Source organism: Pseudopodoces humilis, chromosome 1, assembly GCF_049639895.1.
Source record: "Pseudopodoces humilis isolate 2021_Gansu_Grassland_sample_001 chromosome 1, ASM4963989v1, whole genome shotgun sequence".
NCBI lineage: Eukaryota > Metazoa > Chordata > Aves > Passeriformes > Paridae > Pseudopodoces > Pseudopodoces humilis.
This window is the reverse complement of record NC_142200.1, coordinates 63,707,821-63,732,477: the sequence shown is the minus strand read 5'-3', so window position 1 is coordinate 63,732,477 and position 24,657 is coordinate 63,707,821. Positions and strand designations below refer to the sequence as shown.

The following is a 24,657-nucleotide window of genomic DNA, read 5'->3' as shown; positions in this document are numbered from 1 at the left end:
GTGTAAAATTGGAGTGCTTCAAAGCCTGATTTCTCTTTTTGCAAATAGTTATTATTGGGAGAGAAATCCTTTGAAGAGTTGTCATTATAGTTACTGTTATGTTATTGTGGGCTTCCTTTGAGCTTTTTGTTTTTAGTAACCTCACAACAATATGGTTTAGTAACAGTGGATGTCTTTATCTTTCAGTTGACACAGAAACTGAAGAAGTGTATGTTTAGCAAATATCCAGTTGTCTTCCTTTGCTTCAGCTGAGACTGTAAATATTGTCTGATCATTATCTCTTTTAATCATTTCTGAAAAAATGTTCCCTGGAACAAATTAATACAACTGCAGCTGAGCTGGTTTTGCTCTGGATTTCACCTAGAGTTGTGGTTGGTTTTTGGCGGGGGGGTGGGGGGGGGATAATTTTGCCAGTGTTTTTTTTTGATAATTACACTGTTTAGTCCTTTGACATCTAGAGATGTTACTTTCAAGTGAAAAGCCATAGATAATAGCTGCCTAGCTCACCAAAGAGCTTGTAAGCAAAGTAGTCATCTCCTCATTTGAAAGCACAAACCTTTCTGTGGCAGACAATTTATTTCTAATTTTAAGCCTTTCTGTATGGCCAAATATGTCAACTCTACTGATAATGTCATCAGTTCTTGTCCTGTGGTAATTTTCTTATGTTCCTTATCCCTTCCTGTATTCCCTTCAGCTTGAAATGAAAGACTAAAATTGTGTAAGTAGCATCAATCTGCATCAAAGAACTGCTCTGCTGAAAGCACAGGTTGTTTCTTCTCATTGTGACCCTTGGCAGCGTGTTTCTTCCAATTCCTGGGAGGTCTCTCTCCACCTGGAGCCTTCTAAGGAGGACTTAGTTACAGCTTTTTCATGACTTCCTGTGTTTCAGTTCTCTCCGTTCTTTTTTATTCACTCTTGTGTGTTTTTGGGGTTTTTTTGTTTTTGTTTTTGTTTGTTTGGGGTTTTTTGTTTTGTTTTGGGTTTTTGTTTTTTTGGGTTTTTTTGTTTGGTTTTGTTTGGTTTGGTTTTGTTTTTCGTAATACTGTTTTTGAAACTCTGAAATATTTCTTCATAACAGTAGTGTGTTGGTGTCCATTTTCCAGTTCTTCGTACCTTCATAACTCGTGATAAATCTCTTTGTTCATCTTCACATTACTCTGCTGATGTCTTAGTCTTCTTTTTTCTGGCCCCATATCTGTGGCTTGATATCTGCATAGCTACCCCTCCTTTGGGATATTTCCATATATTATGAAAATGACATCGTTACTGTGAGAGACTGGATGTTCTCATGTTTCCCTTACAGAAGTTATCTTTTTCTAAACCTACGTATACATGGAAACTATATAACTGAGTTTAACTATCCTCATGTAAATTAGAAGTGGCTTCTCCTGAATGTCAGTCACTTTCATTTCTCCATTCTTTTAGCTTTTTTTTTTCTTCCAGTTGAACAACTGGAATTTGTTCTTTTAAATTTCATCAGTAGATTCTTCCATGCTTTCTTCATAATTGCATTTTTCACATGGTGGTGATGAAGCATCATGATTAGGTTTAAGAGGTTTCGAAGCCCAAACACAGAGAATGCTATACTGAGTGCTCTGGCCATTTTCCTCTTTCCCAACAGCTCAGATTTAACAACCATAAAATCAAGATTTCACATAGCAGAGCAGGCTTCCTCCTTTAATATTTCTAGGCGGTTTTTGCTTCCACATTGATTTTTCTCACACTGTTCCCTGTATCAGCTATCTGAAGTTTCATTTCTCTCTTTCTCCCTGCCTTTCTTCTTCTCTTCTCTTCTCTCTGCATCTCTTTGTTTTCCAGCACACCTCTGTGACTGTGCAGTTCCTGCTGGCATATTCTCTGCAGTGGCCTGCTTATTTTCTTGGAGGGAATGAGTAGGCTTGAGGGGTAGGAAGAAAGGGGGTAATGAGGTTGACTTTACATGTCTCAGGCTTCAGGCAGCCATCTCACATTGTCCCCTCAGCTATGAGGATTCCTAACCTCCATGTGTGTTCATGTGTGGGAGTTGTGACACTGCCCTTCATCTGCACACTATTAATTCACTGAAATCCCTAAGGAGCTGTGTTGGGGTTTTCTAGTAGTCCGATAAACATGTGGCTTAGCTGCTTGTTGTTTTATTCACCTAATCTACCCACAATTACAGAAAAGCCATGTTAAAAATTGTATGTAATAAATATTGAGCATATAGGACCTGTGGGTTTATGCCAGCTTGGGATAGCTAATATTAAAAATTTATAGAAACATATACTTACAGATAAAAGGCATTTGCATATGATTCCACATCCATTTTGTTGAAGTTTTAAAAAAAGTCTGGTTTTTAAAATGCATTAGGATGTCTTTTTCTAACTGAAGAAAAATGTTCACGTTTTACATGATAAACAGCAGTGTCCACAGGACAATGGAAAAGCCCCTAAGGAAGCAAAGATCTGCAGTTTGCTGGGAACTATCTGATGTGAGCTGCTTTTCTTTGTTCTGTGGGCATGATATTTTTTGCTTGTTACCTGGAGCTGCAGAGTCCCAGATCTTGGACTTTGTGCATTCTGGTCCAGAGTCTCAAGGTCAGGAAGAGGATGTTGTCCAGCTGTCCTCCTGTCGCTGCCAGCTCTCTGCTGAAGACAGACTAAAATACAAATACCCTCACTCTTAACATCTAGCCATGCCACTGACTCTGCCTCCCTGCACAGTACTCTCTGCTCACCTGTGGAGTCCCCTGACTTTCTTCTGGCATCAGGAAAAGTGTGAAACACTGATTATTTTTTTTTCAGTCTGTGATTGAAACTCTCCCAACCCCCAGGGTAGCCATGGGACCTCACCGCACAGAGCTTGAGAAAGGAAAGCATTCTGTGTTCTGCCTCCTGTTTGCTCGCAGAGAGGCACACACAAGGCAGGAACATAGCAAATTGTTCAAAATGCTGACTTTGCAAAGGAGAGGGAAATTATTTCACTGATTAAATATTCCCAATGGGCTTGTGTATGACTGGAGTAGGTTTATAAATACATGGATGTCTTGCTGTCTGGTGGGAGGCTCTGTGGAGGGAACCATCCTCTTCCTTGTGCCATGATCTGACATCTGCATGCACACAGAGATAGAGATCAGGATGTTTGCAACATTGTCTGCAGAAAAATTTGTTTTATTTAGTTAAAAGTAATGGAGTGTAACAATGCATTTAATTTTAATCTGTCATTAAAACCAAAACACCCAGGTCAATAACAATGCTGTGGGTTTACTTTGTAAAGCTGTTTTTTACCCAGAATACTTGCACTCTCAGGACAACTGAGGGAGATATGAATGAGCTGGCATAGTAAAAGTCTTCTCTCTTCATGGTGTATGTATAGGTTTTAAATATTCTTCCTTAGCATGTGAGACTGCCTTTTTGAATTAATTCCTTTTGTATCTCACACAGCTGCCTAACTCCTTGCAGGCACACACACTCCCAGCCCTCCCCCAGACATCTGTTCTGATTCTTAGTGCCAGGTGCCAGAGTTTAAGCTTGTTGGGAGGAGGGACAGTGACAAAATCCTTCATAAAATCAGATAGCAGTGGGATTTTTTAACAATATTTGTGGTGGAATTTCATAGCTAACCTCTGGGTTTTTAAAAAGAGCCTAAAAGTTGTTAGCCTTTACTACTGATTTTTTTCAGTTTTTATCTGGAAAAGGTCAGGCTTGGGTAGCAAATGGTTTGTTGTTGGGGTAAAGATTTTCCTTCATATTTTTTCCAACGTTATGCTGTAGCATCCCAGTAGTAAAAGGCCATGGCAACTGTAAACCTATTTCTAATCCGGGATTTTTTTCCCACATGGGCATACACCTCATTAGAAACACAACTGTACCTTCACCACTGAATTTTGCTTCACAGAGGTCTTACATACCTTGCTTCTGTCTGAAACACATCTGTTCTTGAAATCTTCCAAACATGCCCTAAACCTTCCAGCAGTTTCTAGAGATCTCAAATGGGCAGTGTTGCTCCCATACAGTCCAGAATGCCAAGGTCTAGGTTACTGTTTATGCACCAAAGTGCATAAGTATTGCAAAGTTTGGTATTTTGGGTTTGGTTGGGTTATCTTTGACAGATCAAAAAATGCTGGGCTGTCAGAGCCAGGACATTTCCCTCAGGAGCAGGTGAGCAGCATGAGGCCATTCCCTTTCACAGTCTGGGAACAACCACAATCACCTCCTCTGCTCTATGCTCTGAACTCGTCAGAAGGGGCTGGCATGGTCATCCAGTTGCAGGTTTCCCCTGAGTCCTGGTCTAATCTTAAACAAGTCTCCCTTCTCTGCCATTCCCTGAGATCTGCCTTGGAACATTTTCCTGTCACCTTTTTGCACTCATGGTGCATCAGAGACATGGCCAGGCTACTTCTGTTTTCTGCCTTCTCACCCAGGCACCTGGCTTCTTGTCTCCCTTTCTCCAATGGCATGATATGTAGTGTAAGTGATAAGCCTAGAAATGTGAAATAAATGGATTTATATGAGCAGTTGTGTTCTGGGTAGTGGAGCACATGGTATTAAATACCCTAAGTCCATGCTGGGTTAGGGGAAATCAGGAAGGTGGAATGAAGAGTTTAAGCTGCTCTTTCTCACTCTTTGTTTTCATGTCTTCTTAGGCATGTCTGCCACTTATTCTTGTAGTCACTGAAGGTACAGGAACTCTCCATAGCCCTAGTATTCCTGCACAGGCTTGAGAGAAAACTCTTCCAGTGTATTTCCCAGGGGCAAAAACATCAGGAGTGGCTTGGCCATTCACAGGCCCTAGGTGAAATGAGAAGTTTCAACTTCAGACGAGTGACTTGGTGTGATGGCTGTCAGATAACACACACAGGGCAAAGTGTGTAACAAGGGGAAATTTCAGTGAGCAAATTTAAGCCACATAGAGTGGAGAATGTTTTTCCACACTAATATTAAATGTGTGAGACCACCACTTTTGGAGACCAGATATATGGATTCAAGAAGGCACTAGACAAATTCATGGAGCTGTCCACCAATGGCTGTGGAAAATGCAGGTCTGGAGGCAGTCTCCCAGGGTGCCGTGAATCACTGATTGCTGGTAGCTCAGCAGGTCCATCAGGAATCACTCCATTCGTTTCTTGTGCTCTTTCTTTAAGAATTGCTTTTGACTTCTCTCACACATAACATGTTCAAGCAATGTGGGCATCACTTCGATCTAGTAAAGTGCTTAGTGGCTCTTAGGATAGAACTTATTAAGAGCTGAAACAGCCTCATGATACTTCCTCCAGAGTTTTTAGGAGAATGATCCCATAGGTCCTTCCAATTGTTTAGTGTCATGCCTGAGCAGTCTTGGCCAGGGGAGAGCAGCCTGCCACAACAGTGAAACGCTTTTGTACACTCCAGAGCACAAAATGGGTATTCCTAGGAGTGCTCATTAGCCAGCGCCCTATTTATACATAGTGCAAGGCAAATTTTCGGGAAGCCCGAAGATGCAAAGCTAATAGGGTTGTTACAGAGGATGGGTAACAAAAAGGGATGGTTATTAAGAGGCATAATGTCTAAGGGTTTTATGCTCTATAAGATAAGCCTGAAAAGGCAAAAACTAAATAAGGAGTCTCTAAGCCTTTTCTACTACAGAATTTGCCTGCCCTTGGTAATATTCCTTCCTGCCCGCATTTTTGTTTGTGCTGATAAATGTCCTTGCATTAATAAACTCATAATGCAGCTTGTTTATCCCTTCAAAGCCAGCCCTTGCAGCTTTCATTAGCATTTTAGGATATTTATGGCTTTGTAAATAACTGAAAATCTGCAATTTGTCATTAGGAATTAAGAAAAATCTTCCTTCCACTTAGGGCTGAAGCTCAGCTTTGGCCTTTGAGGGACTGAGCCACCTCTGGGCCTCATAGACAAAAACAAAGTCAGACAGTGCCCAGATTTACAACAGCAAGTGGCTCTTAGTTATTCAGATGTCTTTGATAATGTGTCATCTGCTGTTGCTGGCAGGGATCAGTGTTTAGGCTCAGAATTAATTTCTTTCTAGCTGGAGAGAAAACAAAAATATCTCTTCTGCAAGAGCTAAAAGAGAAAGAGGTAGTAACGAGAGAAATTAAAACAACACCAGGCACTTGTAAAAAAAATGCATGTATAGATATATGTATATAGCACATACACACTGAAGAGGTTAACAAAGTGCTCTTCAGAAGAAAACATATTTCACTCTGCTGTGCTCTGTACTTTCAACTTTGAAATACAGGAAGTTAAGAAAATTTTAAAGGTTTCAAAAGGGAGTTTATCTTGTAATTGTTGAAGGGCTAAGGAGTTGGATGGGGAGGGATAATAATCAAAGAAGCCTTTTCAGCACTAAACTGTAGTCCAGAAAATCAAAGGAAGGAATGTTAATTGGTTTGTACAACATGATATTCTCAGTTCAGAGTAGCTTCAGCCACTCAATAGTACTTTTTTTTTCTTTCTCTCTCTCTGTAGGTTAAGTGAATAGAAGAAAAAAAATAAAAGAAAAACGAAGCTACTTTCAAGTATTGAAGATACAAGGCCAGGATGAACACGAAGGACGGAAAAGTGTCTGAAGGAGGTCTCAATGTCACTCTTACCATACGCCTTCTTATGCATGGCAAGGTGAAGCATTTCCTGTTGCCTGTGTGTTGAGTGTGTGTGTAGCTACCAGCAGAGCCTGGCAGTAACATAGACAGAGGGTCTTCTCCTCCTCCACCTTGAGTTAAAAGCACCATTGACACGGCCAAAAAATCACCCCCTGCCTTTCAGGGAATCCTGCTGAAGTTCACACTGCAGCCCGAGCTCATTGAAACAAATGCTGCCTGTAACTAACCCGTTTTGAGCGGATCTGGCAGAAAAAAAAAAGTAGTTCTTCCATTGATAGTGAGCCAGATTGGGCAGACCCTTGCAGGAGGCTGACCTGCATAGAGCTCGCCTTTCTCAGCATTTGCTGGGTTTTTCAGGGGTTTTTTTAGGATACCAGAACATTGAATTGTGTGAGATAATTGCCACAAAGTTAGTCTATTTCTATTGAATGCAAATGGGGTAGGGTTCTTCATTATTCTGGTGTAACATCTCATCAGAGTGAGATCCCCTGATATGCTGGGGATTTGTCAAGGTCCCTACGGGCTTGGGTTGGAAGGTTGACTCTCATTTCCTTTCTGTCCAGTGCAGAACTTAAAGCATGCAGATAAGGGGGAAATCGGTGCCATAGACAAAGTGCCAATTCAGTATTGTCAGACTTAACGGTTTGGTTGTTGCTTATTTCACATCAACAGATCATAAAGTGGGCTTTTAATTAAAAAACACATTTCATATGTTGGTTTGTATTATTTGCATCAGGCAGTTCCAGGCATTTTTAGGCTTAATGAATGAATGTTATAAAAAGGAGGTGGTTTAGTCTCTTCCTTAACAGGGAGCAGTGAATATATAGCGCATGTTATTCTGGAGATCAAATTTGTATATATAAATCTAAAAAAATATTTTTACTCCTAAAATTTAATTTTATAACTAAAATACTTTTACATTTTAAAATAGTGGGTGTTTTCAACCTATGAACCTATGAACATACGTATGATATACCCATAGCACAAAGGGGACACTAAGGTATCGCCCATTCTGTTTTACTTATGGAGAAATATGAGGGGGCACAGCTTAAGTTTGCAAATTAAAAACATCAGAAATTAGGTTATGTCAGATCAAATTGTGTTTTTTCTCAGAAATGATCTAACCATTTTGATTTTTTTCCCCCTGAAATATTCAGCTTCAGGCAGGCATCTGGTGTGTAAATCTGCATCTTATATAGGGATCTGTCAAACAAATTTAATAACACTCTCTCTTACAAAACCCACCTAAAATCTGTACACGTGTCTCTGCTCAAAATTAGGTCTTCAGGGTTGATTCTACTGGTTTCCAGTAAAATCATGAAAGCATTTGAACACCTCCCAGTGGGTATAAACAGCCCTACTGGTTGCAATCAAATTCCCATGTGCTTAGGTGATGGTGTTTTGGGCTTTTTTTTATCATTGTCAGACAGCTCTGCTTGTTTCAGAATCATGCCTTTAAAGCAAAAATCAAGTATCTGTCATTTTCAGGACATTTTATTTAAACTGTGGGCTAGGATTATTGGGATTTTTTTAAATCAGAAATTAAATCAGATAAAGTTCATTTTCTCTGTTAAACATCATTGATTGTGTGTGCAACCACTTTTAACAATAATGGATGTTATGTGTCCATCCTTCAATGCATATGTAGCCCCAAGGGCCTAAATTAAACCTACAAAAGCTACAAAGTTCAAATTTTACCTGGATCTATACCATGCATCCTCAGTTAACAAGGCACGATGGGTATTCTGTTAGCTCCACTATGCTCTAATCATGTATCCTATTGTGCCTAAGTATTGGAAAGAGTATATTAAATCAGAATTTATTTTGGTGATAAAAGTCAGACGCTTTCCATTTCTTTGATATAATTTCTGTGATTTAGAAATAGTACAGAGGAATGAAGGATGTCTAAGTCAATATGAACTGAATGTGAGAAGGCATTCTGAAAGCTGTATATGCCTCTGGAAATGAAGAAAAACATTTCTAGACTCTTCCTTGGAATTTGTTGTGGAAATTGCTGATCTCTAATTAATAATTCTAATTATTTTATTTCTAATAAAAACAGTTTGTCTAGTAGCAGAAGTTGGTCTGTAAATAACTGGTCATAACTTGAGAGAGAAGAGGGGAAATAAAAAGGCTTTTAAAATAGCAGGAGCAAACTGGATTCAGTTATTTTTAAATGAAGATAATTTTAATGTTATTTATTAATGTATTGCATGGAAAAATGAGGACCTCTCCCCACTAACCTTAACTCTCTGTCTAAACCATTATTACCAGTGTACCTTTGCATAGGGAAAGCCTATGTGCTTTGTGTTATTTGCTTGCATTTTGATTGGAAATCCATAACTTGTGCTACTGGGTTTGCTTATCTTGACTGTGAGTCCTGCAGACTTAGGAAATTTTCATCATGTACTTCCCATGTGATTTGTAAAGAGGCTTTAAGTCAAGAATGGACATCTTAATTAGGCAATTAAGGTAAATTCTATACCTGCAGAAAAATTAGGATTTGTATGAGTGGGCAAACCTCTGCAAGATGGAAATGAATAAAAAAAACACCACAACAAACAAATTCCATGGCAAAAAGAAAAGACATTATCATGTGGTAAAAGGAAAAGAACTAGGAAGAGTCCTGAGCTTTGGGAGAACCAGGGCCAGTTCTCCCCAGTGCAGGTAGGACACACTGATCAGTACCTTTGCTTTATCTTGCTCTGGGGAAAGGAGCACCTGCACATCCAGCTGAGCTCCTGCAGGACTTTGTGCAGCCTCTGGCTGAAGAGGCTGGGATGGCCCCTGGGAGCACAGCCACCCAGCCACAGCACAGCAAGGTTTGGGAGCAGCCACCTGGCAACAAGGCAAGGCACAGCCTTGATATTCTCATGGCAGCAATCATGGTGTTAAGGGAGAGCAGAATTTTTTTTTTTTTCAGTGGAAGTGGAAAAAGAATTTGTGCAGGCCCTGCAAAAACCCAACCCTGAGAGGTATAAAAGGTTAACCTCAGGGCAGCCTCAGTGTTTCCAGGGCCTGGTATGAAAGGTGTATGCCTGAGCTGGGACTTCAGAGACTTTGTGATGATGTAAGATGAAAGGCCTAATTTTCATCTTGTGCCCTGTTACATCAGTGAAAAGTTATGATGGTGTTACAGCCCTGAAGAGAAATCATGAGCAACACAAAACATTTGCCACATTTTCTTGTGATAAGTTAGAGGGCAGGTGTTAGTGAGGATGCTGCAAGGGCAGTGCTGAAGCATTCCTTGCATCCACAGAGAAGCAACTGTCAGTGTTTGCAGGAAATCTCAAAAGCGAGATTAGGAAAAACTTGTTACGAGGATGTGTGAGGAGGGGAGGAGGCTGCCTGGGCATGCTGCAGCATCCATCACTGAAGGTTTAGAAGGACAAGTCAGACAAAACTGAATTCATCCTGTAAAGCTGCACTTCACAGGCGCTGCAGTCTCTGTTGCTCAGCACCTTTCTGACTGAGTTACCTGAATGCTGCTCCAGTGAAGTCCGAAACAGATGAGCCTTTGAAGGACATGCAGCTGGATATATAGAATATGTTAAATAATGCAGATAATGCATTTTCATCATTTATTAATGAGAAAGATGCACCACATTAAGAAATAAACCTGTTTCATACATTTCAGTAGAGAAAAACAGAGAATATGAGTTGAGGCTGTTTACAGTGCCCTACTTTAGTATTTTCCATCTGGTTATTGCTGTTTCTTGAAGTAAAATAAGTAAAATCACTGTGTAGGAAAGAGACGTGAATGAATATGGGTATTTTATTATCTTTGTCTACTTCAAAAGTATAATTTCTGGGAAAGATTGGAGTATTGCAGGGGTTGCAAGATTTGTGCTTCCAGCAAAGGCAAGAATAGCAATATTTGCCCGGATCAGATCACTGTTTTTGAAGGGCTTAAGGAAGACAAATGGAGTATATGTGCATTCATGGGCAGAGAGCCCCCAGCCATCAGAGCCCTCTATAGGGAGAAGCAGAGCTCAGGCCCCAAAAGAACTGTATCTTATACTTTTTCTTCCTTTCTAAATCTTTGTCAAGATAAAAATTATTTTGGCTCTTTGCGTGTCATAGGGTGTAGGTGTAGAGCTCCATGTTTCTTACCATTCCTTGCTCACCTTTTGCTAAATTTTCTATTCCCGTGATTTGTGGCTGATTTTTTTTCCTTGCTTACTGCCACAGGTAATGAGGTTGAAAGACTGGGAAATTGTAGCCTTGCCCACAGGTATCTGCCAACATGCCTTAGCACTTGACATCTGCAGTGGTCTTGAACTAGGTTTGGTCAGTTCATGCCCAGAAAGAAATAACTGTTGAAAAAGCACCTATTTTGACTATATTGGATAATAATTATATAATTTTGTACTAGTTTGGTTTTGTACACAGCCAGTGTTAACAGGCTGATTAAGACTCTGGAGACTTAACATTAAAGTTTAATTTTAGATGTCGATAGTAAAGAGACTGTGCCAGTAGAAAGGTCTTAAATCTCAGGAAAGCAGCTTAATGGAGATTTAAAGCCAGGTCCATGAGGTGGAACAGGAGAAAATGTTTAAATGGGCCAGCACAGAAAGGGCAGCAGGTCACAAATCTGCTGAGATCCACCATAGTGGTGGTGCAAATATCTCTGCTTCCTCCCTTCAATACAAACCTGCAGGAGAAATAATGCATTGTTTCAAAAGGCACTGTGTGAACACGTGCATTGATCAAATCATATTGGGTGCAGTGAAGTCTGCAAGAAACCAAAGTAGAATATAGTAATGTATTGAGTTTGAGGAATCTTTTAGAAAAAGAGAATGGAGTTCAGCAATGGAAACCAAAGTGGATTAATGAAGTTGGATGGTTAGGAAGAGCAAGGAAATAATTTACAGGTAAGATGAAGGAGTGAAGGGAAAACTGGCAGGGAGGTAGGACTCTTGCCAAATACTGAGAGATATAATTTGGAGAGCTGAGGCAATTAAGTGGAGAAGGTAATTTAGAAGATACATGTTCAGTGACAGAGGGAAATCTGGAAAGCATAAAAGGCTAAAAAGCATCAGATGTGGCAGTGTCTAGAGAGTGGCACATTTGGGAAATGCTAAGTCAGAGAGGAAAGCTATTTCAGCAAAAGTGTGTGTAATTTTGGATGTATGGCGTTGGTGCATCATGGAGCAAAGAGAAGGTAATTATCTTACTGTTCTGGCAGAATCACACCTGCAGTTCTGTGCTCAGCTGCAGGTGCCACGTGTGTGAGTGATGGTGAAGACTGACAAGAGGGGGAATTCACCGAAAAGTAACAAAAGTTACAGGAGACTGAGGAGACTGTGCTTAGCTTTCTTCAGACATTCTCATAAATACATGGAGAGAATAAATACAAGTGTTATAGATTGTAGCTATGTTGAATACTGAAGTGCTTGTGGCTGGAAATAATGGTATAAAATACTATTTTGAAAATAAATCTAATGAGGGAATCCAAAGAAAAAAATCTGGCATTGAGATTTTCATTATGTTCTGTAAGTCTCCTATGCAAATTTTAAACATGTCCAGTGAAGAGTAGTATATGTACTATTAGATTGTATAATCTGCTTTGATGAAGGAAAGTTACGATGACTGAGTGGAACTTTCCTTTCCCTGAATACCATTTGCTCCATGATACATTTCTCATTCAGCAGCAGTGAATTAGAAAGATGTAACTGCAGTCAAATATTTGGGTTTGGACAATACCCTATGAGTGCCTTAGTTTTTAGGCACTAGACTTCCAGCTCTTACAGCTTAATTTTACATTCCCTGAGGAACTCAGAGTATCTGAGTTCAAAATTATTTTAGCAGGATCAGAGGGTGACTTGTGGCACTGGAAGTACTGGTTACAGTGACTTACATCTAGCTTCAGTGATGACTTTCAGACATGTTGGTGGTTTACTTTGTGGTGCTACATACAGAATTTTTACAGAAAAAGAAAGAAAATTTAGACTCATAAAGCGATGGCTTACACTTAACAGCTCAAATACGGAATAAAGTAATTAAGAGAAATTGCCTTTTTCATTGGTACAGAAAATACCATTTTAGCATAGGTATTTCTTTTTGGCCACTTTTTTTTGTGCCTGCTTAATTGCTTCCCTGAAAGACCATAAAGCAAGTGCAGAAATTAATTTTTCCACATCTTAATGGTAATGACCTCCTCCTTTTCCATTTTTTGTCTTTTACTTATTGAAATACAGAATGCAACAAAATAAGAATCACCTTGTCAGTAATACATTCCATACAAGCCATAAAATGCTAATCAAGCCAATGTTTGTTCCATTTTTCCCAGTTTCCACAAACACTGTCAGAGTATCATAAGGATTGACTGTTCTGCCTATTGCTATTGTAGTTCCTGTTTTGTTTGCTTGCATTACTGTGATACCTGAGAGCTCTGGTCATGGAACAAAACTCTGCATGCAGATGCACAGCACAAGGTGGATCTCTTCTCAGTGTTTTTGTAGGAGCACCCAAGATACTCTCACTAGCCTCAAAAATCACCAGAAAGGAAGAGAGAGAGTTTACCCAGCCCCTGGGCACTCTCTGCTCCTGAAAATAATCTCCACAGCTGAGTGTTCCAGCTTTTACCAAACAAAATCTCCTCTTTGGTCCTGACTGTAGTGGGAGAAGGCACATGCCCTACTTTGTGCTGCTGCTTCAGCATCACAGGTGCAGGGACAAGCACAGGGACAGAACTGGGTTTTAGGTTGGTTTTGGCAGGGAAGGCTGGGAGCTTAGGTATGAAATTGAATGTAAACTGGCTACCCATGTGCTATCACAAAGCAAAGGAAAAATGCCCATTAGCACAGCTGCCCAAAAAAATGTTGGATGTACTTGCAGAAGATGCATAATACTGGTATCTCCATCAGAAAAATCATAATTTGTAGATTTCCTCATACACTACCATATTTGTCAGCATAAGATCTGCCTCAATAAGGAAGGCCTTGGACTGCAATAACTTTCTAAATTAGGGCTGTGGGCATCAGACAGTGACTACTGAAGCATCACCTAGGAACATGAGATCTCACATGTCAGTGAGGCTAATCCCACATAATCCCAAAACACAAATCAGATTGTCAGTTTATCCAAGGTAGCCATTTTTTCTCTGAGGCTGACACATTATGTTGTGTTTCCAAAAACTGACTTTTCTTCTAGTCTTTGAAAAATGTTGATGCTGCACATGCTCCATGCAAACCCATTGTTCAGAATGTCTTTCTGGAACATGTTCTTGGGAACTTTCACGCAAGCATATTCATGAGTTTAGTTGACTATTGGCAACTCTGTCCTCAGGTGAAGGTGAGGAGAGAGTTATGTTACGCCTCCTTATGGATGGAAGAAAGACAACTGTCATGTGCTGTTGCCAGTACCCCTCCATGTCCCACAGTGGGTGTGTTTCCCCACCACGGGAGGCTGCATTTCTTTCCTTTCAAAGCTGTTTTATTTGTAGACTCCAGCCCTACTCGTTCTACCTTGTCCTTGCTTCACAGAAAGCAGGTTAGCATGTGCAATCAGAGCATTGCCTGAAGGAATTTCAGGATGGAGCCTATGCTTCATTGGATGTTTTGAAGTGAAAGCATATATTCCTATATATTATTTCTTAAATGTGTTTTCCTTTTAGATGTGGATTTATCTCAGGGATTCTATGAAATTTTTGTTCCATTTGCCCCATAGCACTGATAATAAAAGCTGCATGATAATAGAGCAAGACCTGTGCCTTTCTGTGGTCCCACAATACCTACTTGTTTTTGTTTTGATTTTTCAGGACTCAGTAATTATTAAACCAACCTCACACTTAGAAAAAGTCACGGAATTTCACACTTTATGTTTACAGATCAAAGGTTAATCTTTAAACCAAGGTTTGTTATAATTTGTAAAGCTGCTTGTTTTCTTAATATGACTGATTTCTTTCTCTTGTTTTTCAAAGGATATACCAGATAATTGATTAGGAAATAGGTATCTTCTACAGCCAGTTTTATATCTTTGTTTAGTCATTCTTACCATCAAGAGCTCTGCAAAAGCCTTGACTCACAGGCATTTTTGCTGCCGCCTTTTGTTCTGCTGGTGCTGCCTCACCTTCACCACAGATGATGCAAAACCTTCAGAAATAACTTTCTGCTCCTTGATGGTCCACCAGTTCTAAAGTGTTCATTCAAATTAATCACATTCTTGTGAATAAGGTGTGCAAATAATTATATGCTACATTTCAGCATGAAAGAAATCATCCCTGTTTTTACCATTGCTTTTCCTCAAGTTATCTGCAATGAATTGGCTGGTTGGGTTAGCAATATACTTTACTGATGTTGGGCAGTCTCCCAGGGTTTGTTGGTGAGGTTCAGCTCTTGTTTTATACTTGATTAGAAATTTCCTACTAAAGAAAATCATAGTGACAACTCACTCACCCAGGCTTGAGAATTATCTTCTGGCTGAAATCAGAACATAGATTTCAAATTTTCCTGGGGTTTTCCAAAACAGCTCTTAGAGCACAAGTGTGAGACTCTCCTGCTTGAGATGCAGTCACCAGTTGGTGATGCCCTTTGGAAGATATTACCTGAGCTGGGTACATAGCACCATCTGAAACTCAGGCCCCTTTGATGAATCTCAGGATAGGCACCCCAAATTGCTGTCATTCCTTGAAGGAAAGTTGATAACCATCTGTTTAGTGCCTGCATGTGTATATTTAAACATAAATAAAGAAAAATACCTGTGTGTATATGAGTGTGGATCAATGGATGTAGGCAGACACATGCAGCATTTTGGAGTCATCCAGATGATGGGTGCTGTGGCACAGCTGCTTCTGGAGAGTGGGTGTTTACATGTTGAGGCCAAGGAGTCTAGGTAGTACTTTTAGCTCTGGCATCAGTCTGCCAGTTGGGTTGGCTTGGACCTGTCTTTCTCCCACTGAGTTTTAGTTCCCCCCTTTATAACTTCTTTTCGTGCACTGCTGTTGAAATGTGGTTATATGAAACTCAGGAATTGTTATCATATAACTTTTTCCACTATATTTACATGTGGATGGTTAGTCAATAAATCAGTCTGAAATTGATGATAAATAGTTACTAGCTAGCTTAAATTCCTGAGCACTGGAAAACAGCAAATAGTTCAGGAGTTGTTAGTATTTAGTATATTGTAAGAGTCAATTATTTGCTAATGCAGCTAAATCAAACATTTGTCTGACCTCCACTGAGGCTGAACTTGACATCAGCTGTAGGAGTCCACTCAACAAACTTTGCATTTGTTAGTGTCAGCTTAGGCTGCTTCTACTGCAGATGAGAAAAGCCAAAAACCCTTGGGAGTACACTTCTCCCCTCCCTTTTTAGGAACAAAATATCGTCCATTATCTCTTCCTGGACTGCAGTGAGGGTTGGTTGCCTGACTTACACTGAACTCCTAACTTGTAATGAACCAACGTAGGTGACAGACATCTTATGCTCTTAACTACGGCACATTTGGTGTCTGGCAGGTTTAGAAACATTTTATGAAGAAGATAAAGCCATTAAAGTAACCTTGGTTAGAATAACGCTAAAAACTTGAGTGTCATAAAAATGGTGTTAGGTGCTCATTTAGCAGTAAACTTATTTCGTATTGATATAAGAAACTGTATGAAACAAATATTGGACTGTATAAAGAAACATTAAAGGTTTGGTGAAGTAGCTTCTGTAGTTTGAAGAATGAGGTGAAAAGAGTTTTGATTATTCTGTGGCTGAAATAGGTTTTTCATCATAATTAAGTATGATTTGTTGTCACCAGTACTTTCTAGGAGCTTTCCTAGAAAAAGCTAAGGCCCCAGAAAAGTCTGAAGTGACCCATTTAAAACCATTATGTTTTTTGGGTGTTTTTTCCCAGTAATTTGTATAAAGCAAAATTCTGAAAAAATTCTGAAATGTCCGTGTGAAGTTAGTGCTTCTCTCTGCCCCTGTGACCTTAACCTCACATTGCCAAGCAGAATCCCATTTCCCAGGGTGGATGGAGAGGTGGCATTGGCTTGGATGTTTTGAAACTGGCTTAGAGAATAAGTTCTAAAGTCACCCTTTGATGAGGGGGAGAATTTGAAGTACTCCATATGATTGCAGTAACATTTGCTAGCATGTTACAAGGAACTGGTCACCAGTCTTACTGAAATATTATTTTCTCAGTGGTATTCACACAGTTTTTTCACTCATTTATTTGGTAGCTTGTACTCTTTGTTAATAAATCACAAGGTGATGATCGGTCATGTAGAATTCCTGTGCCCACGGAAATATAAAGCAAGGCTCACAGAGAATTCAGTGAAGCAGCTTGAGAATCTTTTTATTTTATGTTCTCCTTTGCTTGTTTAAATACTCCTAGTTTCCTTGTTGGTAATGCACCATCTTTTTCACCAATGCTACAAACAGTACATTGCTTTTCTGTTCCTAAAGCAAAGTATGTTTTCCTATTTCCAAGGAAGATATTTTTTCATTTATTACCCATGACCCATCCATGCATTTCTGAAAGAACAGCATCTCTCATGAAGACCCAAGATGATTAAATGAATTGTAGACAGAATGACAGAATTTGTATTAAGTTTATACTGACAGAGCCTTGGAGGTTCAAGACCAGGCCTACATATTCTAATGAAACTTCAGGTGTACAAAACCTGAAGTTGTACCACGGACTGAAATGTACTTGCCCATAGCAACTGGAATGGAAATGCTCTCACCCCTAGCAAAAGGTCCTTCTACCTCCTAAGAATCTGTTTTGTGAACGTAATTATTTCTGAAAGCTGGAACTGAGAAGAATGGAAGAAGTTTTTAAGATAAAACTGCTAGATGTGCTAAGTGGTCAGATAGGAACTACTGGACATGAGGGATTCCCAAGGCTTGTCATCACTGAGAGCCTTGCTCCCTGTACTGCCCATTCAGCAATTACTGGCAGATTGGCAGAGTTATGAAAATATAAAAATAGATCTCAAAAATCTGGGGGAATGGGTGTCCCAGATTTGTGTCACTGCTAACAAAAAAGCTGCATCTCATTTGATAACTTACACAGCATGCTGTTATGGCTGTCTCAGCTGCAGGAAAAGGTGTGACATAAACCCAAATATGAAGAGAATATTACAATGATTTAATTACAGGACAGAAAACTGCAGTGAGCCCTTTCATTGCTGTTCTCACAGAGTTGCTTCCCTGCATTGTATGTACAGAGGTGCAGTCCCAAGTAGACACAAGCAGCTTTGCCAAAAACACATGGCTTTATGAAGTGTAAAAGTCTATTCTACATTGGCCAGAAGAACTGTAGGTTTGTAAAGCAGATACCACTGGAAAATTTGCAGCTTCTTGTACACACTGTTCTCAGTGTGTACAAGAGTGCAGAATGGCATCTTAAAAGAGCAGTTGGAAGAGAAATAAAAAAGGGAAATGGGAAAAACACAGTTTGAAAATAAACCTGGGAAGGGGCCTCACAGGACTGAGAAGCTTTGTGGCTAATAAGGCATTGAATTCTGTGGGTATAAGGCTATGACTGAAGAATCACGGACTGATGAAAGTTGAAAGGGACCCTCAAAGGTCTCCAGTCTGACCTCCTGAATGAAGCAGATTGCTTTGGAGCGGATTATGCAGGGCCTTGCCCAGGCTGAGTTCTGACACCTTTAAGGATGATGATTCTCTGGGTGGCTCTTTCAATGTCCAGCCATCCAGCAATTTTTTTTTACCTCACATTGAGTAGGAATTTGATACTGTAGCCTGTTTTCCTTATTGTACACTGCAATAAGACTGCCCTGTCAAGTGTTTTCTTCTTAAGAACAAGTGTAGTTCTGTCAGCCTCTTCTCATGTGCTCAGCTTGGTGGCCCTGCATTGAATTCACCTCAGTGTGTCCTTGTCTGTCATGTACTAGGAGCCCAAAACAGGCCACAATCCTCCAAGCATGGTCTCACAGAGGAGGACAAGAGCCATTTGCCCTAGCCTGCTGCCTACACTCCTGCTAATATAGTCCAGCCTTTGATTGATCAGGGGTGCACTGCTGATGTACTCATTTATTTATGTTGAAGTCCTGAGTTAGGACCCTCAGGACTTTTCCTGCAAAGTCAGTTTTAAGGTAGCAAGTTTTTGTCCAGCTTGTGCTGCTGCATGGGCTTTTTCTATCACAGACGTGGGGCTTTTCATATGATTTTGTTCTACTCCCTGAGGTTTCTCTCAGCCCAGTTTTCCAGCCTGTCCAGCAGTGTTGACTCTTCCCCTCAGTCTGGTATTATGTGCTGACTTGCAGAGAGCACAAAGGAACAGTTTGCCAGAGTTCATTGAAATAGGTAACTTCTCACTGAAGTCTTCATGTCTTGTGAGCAGGATGTGAGGAGTTGCAGGCACAAACAGCTTCGTGTTATGAGCTTATAAACAACTGGCAAAAATAACTCAAGGTCACTGCAGGTAGCTCTTTCCTGCAGAGTGAAGTCAGTACCACTTTATCATGAGTCCATCACTGGATAGAGCATTGGAGGACAAAAATTTCAAAAATTCTACACTTTGGACTGTGTTCCAGGATGGATCACACTGAAGTGGGGAGAAATGGTGTATCATACATCTGGGACAGCTCAACCATCTGAGACAGTCTTTAACTGTGGAAATAGGTTTCACAGTTCCTTAGTATAGGAGAGAAGTTTATTTTCCTTCAGCTGGTCTCTCCATCACATGATTTTCAGTCTGATGTCACAGCTGCATGACATGAGTAATATGTCCAGACTATTCATTTTAGTGTTAATAGTTTCATTTTTGCCACCTGTTGGTTTTATTCACCAAGCTTTTAACCCTTGCAATGTTGCCAGAACTGCCACATTGTTCCCCTACTGTATATTCACAGCCAAACTAAGTCTTTCCTTTGGTGGAAGATTGTGGGAGCCCAGTAGAAATTCCCTAAAAAGTGATTAGCAATTATTGTTCTCTAAATGCTTAATAGGGAGATTAAGACAGGCCGCCAGGTGTTTACACAATAACACTTTCTAGCGTGGAAATTCAGTTCTCACTATTACAAGGTGTAAGGAGGGTAAATGCATGCCCTTGGAGAAACCAGCAATTATTTTGATGCTTGTATTACATCTCATTTTCTCCAGTAGATTGTGCAGTTCTGTTATTTCTTAACTTTTCATTCCCTGATAGGGATTTGTCTGTGTTTATAGTAGCAGGATTGATCTGTAACCACGAGGTCGGTTTCTGTTAAAGGTGTTTTTCTTGCACGACCAGTTGGCTGCAAAGCTGCATTTTTAGTGCATCCCTTTGTATCTAACATGGCATATTTGTATACAGCAACAATGGAAGGGAGCTATGTTTCACACTGAAGCTTTGAAATAAATGATAGTGAAATAGCTTAGGAGCAGCACAAATGCTCTTCTGTAACAAATCGTATCATTCATGGTGTCTCTTTTTTTTTCTGTTTCAGGAGGTTGGAAGCATTATCGGAAAGGTCAGAAAATAACTTTATTTATATCCATGTCAAACTATTGTATATCAGTTCTCTTTTCTTAGCCCAGACTAACGGGTTTTTTTGTGTTTCTTTAACAGAAAGGTGAGACAGTGAAGAAGATGAGGGAGGAGGTAAGACAAGTTTTGATGTCTTCACTTGCCTTCCTTTTCAGCTCAGAGAACAGAGTTCAGCATGTGCACAGACCGATGCTGCCATCAAGTGGACAGATCGGTTTACATCCCCATTCTTCGCAAACGGTGGGGTATGAATATGCTGGCCTAAATTAAACATTGTTGTTAATGTAACCTCCTTATCACCTCAGCAGTCTGGAGTCTTTCATTCCCATAGCGATGTGCCCGCTGCTGCCTTATCTCAGGAGCAGCTTACAGCATGGTTCTGTCCATCAGAACCGTGTGTCTTTCATTGACATACCAACATCAGTCCTGCACATGACTTGACCTCCTGGTAGTTTCTAAAAATCTGAAACCAAGCATTAGACTGATGCACGTCAAGTTTGAGGGTAGGCACAAGCTTCATCAGAGCTGGAGCCAGAGCATCTCTCTGCCATGTCTTGGCAAAGCCTTAGCTTTTCCTCATTTTGCAGCTGTGAGTAGAATGTGGTCAGAGCAGACCTGCATACCTTCCATTTGCATCCTTTGAAAAGGCTGAAGACACAAAAAAATTAAAGCAGGGCACTGCATAAACCTCAGCCTCTCCAGTGTCTGCAGGCTTCTTTCCCTGCCACGGAGCAAGTTGTACTGAGTTCAGAGGAGTGTGCTCAGGTGGAGGCTACAGACCCACACTGGTCCTGCAAGACAGCACATCCTTCCTGGAGATTCATGTAATTTTTCTACTTTGAAGCAACTGGTAAAAGAGTAAGTCAAAAGACAAATTCTACTGTTCAGAACTTTAGGAGTGCAGTGTATAGCGGATGCCTCAAGAAAAGTTGGTTTAGTTCTAGTAAAGTGCAGTACATTACTGTGTCAGCTGCTTTGTTGTTTTCTACTCTGATAGAAGGTCTGTGGCAGGGAAATGTCAAAGTATTTTAGTAAAGAAAATTGCAGACATTCATCTTTAAATATACACAGTAGAGATTTCATTGTCAGGCTGATTGAGTTCTGAGCTCCTTTTTTGGTGACATTTTCACCTGTTCTCACATGTTTGCTAAGACTTAAAGAAAAAAAAGGTAAGAAAAGAATGTTTCCAATGTACTAGGTAAACTTAATGGTCGATTGTCCTAGTTTAGGGCAAATTTGGGAGAAAACCTCCGAATGGGATCCCTCCAGAAAGCAATTCAAATGCCCCTCCCCCAACTGGTTTGGGAAAAATATTTCCTTGGAGAAAAGTGAAAAAAAACCTGTTTATTTAACAGAAATTGAATAATACTAAAAAATAAAACCTCTCACTGTTTGAAGAGATGGCAAATCCAGAAAAGTCCTTTTCATGTGGTGTAGCTCGGCTCTCTCAGTCTCTCTGGTGCTGGGAAGTGCCAAGGCCCAAGCCCCAGTGGGGCTACAGGAGTGAGCTCCTGGTGTTTGGGTTTTCAGTCCAGAGCAGGTTTGAACAGATCCAAGGAAAAAGGGAAAAAAACAGTTCAGGGAACTTCTCTGCCTCAGCTAGCTAAAAACTAACTAAATGCAAAGGAAAGCTCTGCCTTCTGCCTGTCCATGCTGCAGAAAACAGAGTCCGGAGCAGGATGCGGGGGAGTGACGGCTCTTTCTGAACACAAACTGTGCACTTCTTCTTCCCCCTCTTCACTTTCAGAGTCAGTCTTAAAGGTGCAGAACTTAATATGTAACATAAACAAGGTGACTGGGGATACAAGCATCATAAAGTCACCCCAGGACATGATTAAACACATTTTAGTTTAATTATTAATTATGCTCATGAGCAGATATCTTTGTATATCAATTGTGTACACAGAAGGGAAGCCATGATTGGAGAGTGCTCCTGACTTCTGAGTAAAACATCTTTGAGAATACCTATGATCCTTGGTCTGTCTTTCAAGATAAATATAAAATGTTCTTCCAATCCTGAACCCCTGCTGTCATGTATATGTGGTCAGAAGACACTTTCTTTTTTTAATTTTTTTTTTTTTTAAATAATGGAATTTTATGCATCTTTATATCAGCACAGGACTAAGATGCTGTATCTCCACATTATTATTACTTGGTCCCTCTTTAAATGACTGCCTTTTCAGTACTTCTTTAAAAGCAAAATGCAACTTTTATTTTGACTTCTCTGGCAGATGTGCCAGGGTGCACACCATCTTTATGGTGTGAAATACAGCTCTGTCTTTGGGGAAATGTCAGAGACAATTCTGTCATTGAAGAAATGTCAGAGACGACTTCAGGCCTAAAGAAAAGTACAGAACCCTCAGTTCTTTTCCCAGGTCTGTGGCAGGAAAATTTTTCTGTCAGTAGTGTTGAGCCTTGGTTTTTTTCATGTAATGTGGGGGTGCTGTCATATGGGGAAATACAGTCTCTTGCAGTAGAGCAGCAGCATGGTGTGGATAAGGGGTGGGACACAGCACATCAGCAGCTGTGTGGTGACCCTGCAGGCAAAGGGCCAAACTAACCCAACCTGTCTCACATTTGCTTCAGGCCCTGATCCCCAAGAAGGTCAGTGCCTGTGGGTGAGTTGAGGCCCCAGAGACTTGTTAGGCTGCATTAACACATTTCCAGGACTGAAACCACAGATAACACATATGGTGGCTCTTTCCTGAACCAAATTTGATCATTACCTACACTAAAGACCCTCTTAAATATATATTAAAAGATATATAAATTTCTAAATATATAAAAACTCCTGGTTGAGACGTTTTCTCTGCACTGCCACAGTGGTATAAAGAGGACCAAGCATACTTGAGAGACAGCCTGGCTTCTCTATGAGACTTGTGGTTTTCTAACTCCATCCAACAGGCTCCTTGCCATAAGGACACAGTACTGTCGGTGTTTGCTGTCCTACCACTACTCCTTTAAAGGGATGCTCATTGCATATTGACTGGCTGCCTTCACATGAGGCACATCTACAAGGAGCCTTCTCCACAGTGCAAAGCAAAGCCCCAGGAGAGATGCAGAGAGGCCAGGCCCCGCCTTTGGGGCTCCAAACCAGAGAGGTGCATTATGCCTGGGAAATGATGGTGCCCCTTGGAGACACCCACCTTCTCTTAAATTCTGCAGCTCCAGTCCTGTTTAAGGTTAATCCTGCAAGAAGGAAGGGAAGAATCTTGATTATGCAATTATTTGCAAGTTTGAGTTACAGAGGTGTTATTTGCATACTGAAAAGAAGGCTGCATAAGTACTTACCCAGACAGAATCCGGCTTCCCGCAGTTACATGAATTTTTGGAATGTGATCAGTTTATGCTGAAATTATACAATGTTGGGGCTGCAGTTGTAGGGGAGAAAATTAGATTCCTCAAGGTATTCCTTCCCAAACTATATCCCTAATCCTACTTTGTTTGCTCCCTGGGAAGTATAACTTTGAAAAATATTTGTTCCTTTTGACAGAGTGGTGCTCGAATCAATATTTCAGAAGGCACTTGTCCAGAGAGAATTGTGACAATAACAGGCCCAACAGATGCAATTTTTAAAGCTTTTTCTATGATTGCACTAAAATTTGAAGAGGTAAGCAAATATTATTTTTTTCCTCTCTTCAAGTTGAAATACAAACACTGTTTGAGTTTTCTCATGTTTGCTTTAATGTTAAATAGGATTTGTTTAATGTTCTATTTAATAGCAATGAAAGTGGTTATATTTTTATAAATGCTTTTGGCAGCAATGCTGAAGAAAAATAATAGGTCAATTTACAAGATGTTTGATCATTTCTTTTGCTTTTTGGAGGCTTCAGGGAAAAGCAATTGCTTCTAGTAATGTGTGCTAATGGTAGGAAAAATGTCTTGGAAAAATTATATTCCCATTGTGGGTTTGATTTGAAAAGAGTAATTGCCTAACTTTTAACTCTGTTTTTGTATGAATCCAGTTGGTATTGATGTAAATGTTATATATGTCAAAATGAATATATAACTCATTTAACTAGAATTTTTTTTTTATTTTAAAAACAAACTATATGATTACCCATTACCACATTTAAGCCTTGTCTTTTAAAACCAATTAAAGTAAAGGCACTCAGAGTAAGTAAGGCAGGAGCTCAATTCACTGTAGACTAAGTGTTCTGTGAACATACATATCTAAATTGCTGAGATTTCCTTCAGTTTCATAGACCAGCTACAATTAAATTCGGTGACCATTTTAATGGAGAACCTCACAGAAAAGGCAACAGAGTACAGAACATGAGCCCTGGTCACTCTGGAGACGATTTAACTCCCTCTGCTTTTGAAAATCATATGTCTAGTCCCAGCAACTCTCCTGTCCTCTCTGGAGAGGCAGATGCCCCTGCAGGAATCAGTTCACCTTTTCCAAGTGGAGGAGCTTGCAGACAGGTAGACTGAGTCACCTGCAGCAGAGGCAAAGGGCAGGGTCTCTCCAGAATGGGTTAAATTAGAGGCATGCTAATCCCTTTCTTTAGAGTTCTTATTTCTCCAAGTCAGCATGGTTAGTCTCCACATCTCCCCATAGCACAGGGAGATGGTGGCATTGATGAGAATTGTCAACATGTGCCTTGATTTACACATGGCAATTGTTCAAGCAATACAACCAGAAG

The 24,657-nt window shown here is 40.2% G+C and overlaps 1 protein-coding gene across 16 annotated transcripts in view; it reads left to right on the top strand.

Annotated features, from left to right (window-relative positions):
• Positions 1-24,657, top strand: part of LOC102109397 (poly(rC)-binding protein 3-like) — a 505,286-nt gene that overhangs the window by 436,382 nt on the left and 44,247 nt on the right. For all 16 annotated transcript variants that reach the window (XM_088065654.1, XM_088065665.1, XM_088065659.1 and 13 more), the window contains 4 exons: positions 6,450-6,599; positions 19,971-19,994; positions 20,093-20,125; positions 23,505-23,621. In XM_088065654.1, the coding sequence (XP_087921780.1) occupies positions 6,522-6,599; positions 19,971-19,994; positions 20,093-20,125; positions 23,505-23,621 (252 nt within the window). In that variant the 5' untranslated portion in view covers positions 6,450-6,521. The remainder of the gene's footprint in view (positions 1-6,449; positions 6,600-19,970; positions 19,995-20,092; positions 20,126-23,504; positions 23,622-24,657) is intronic.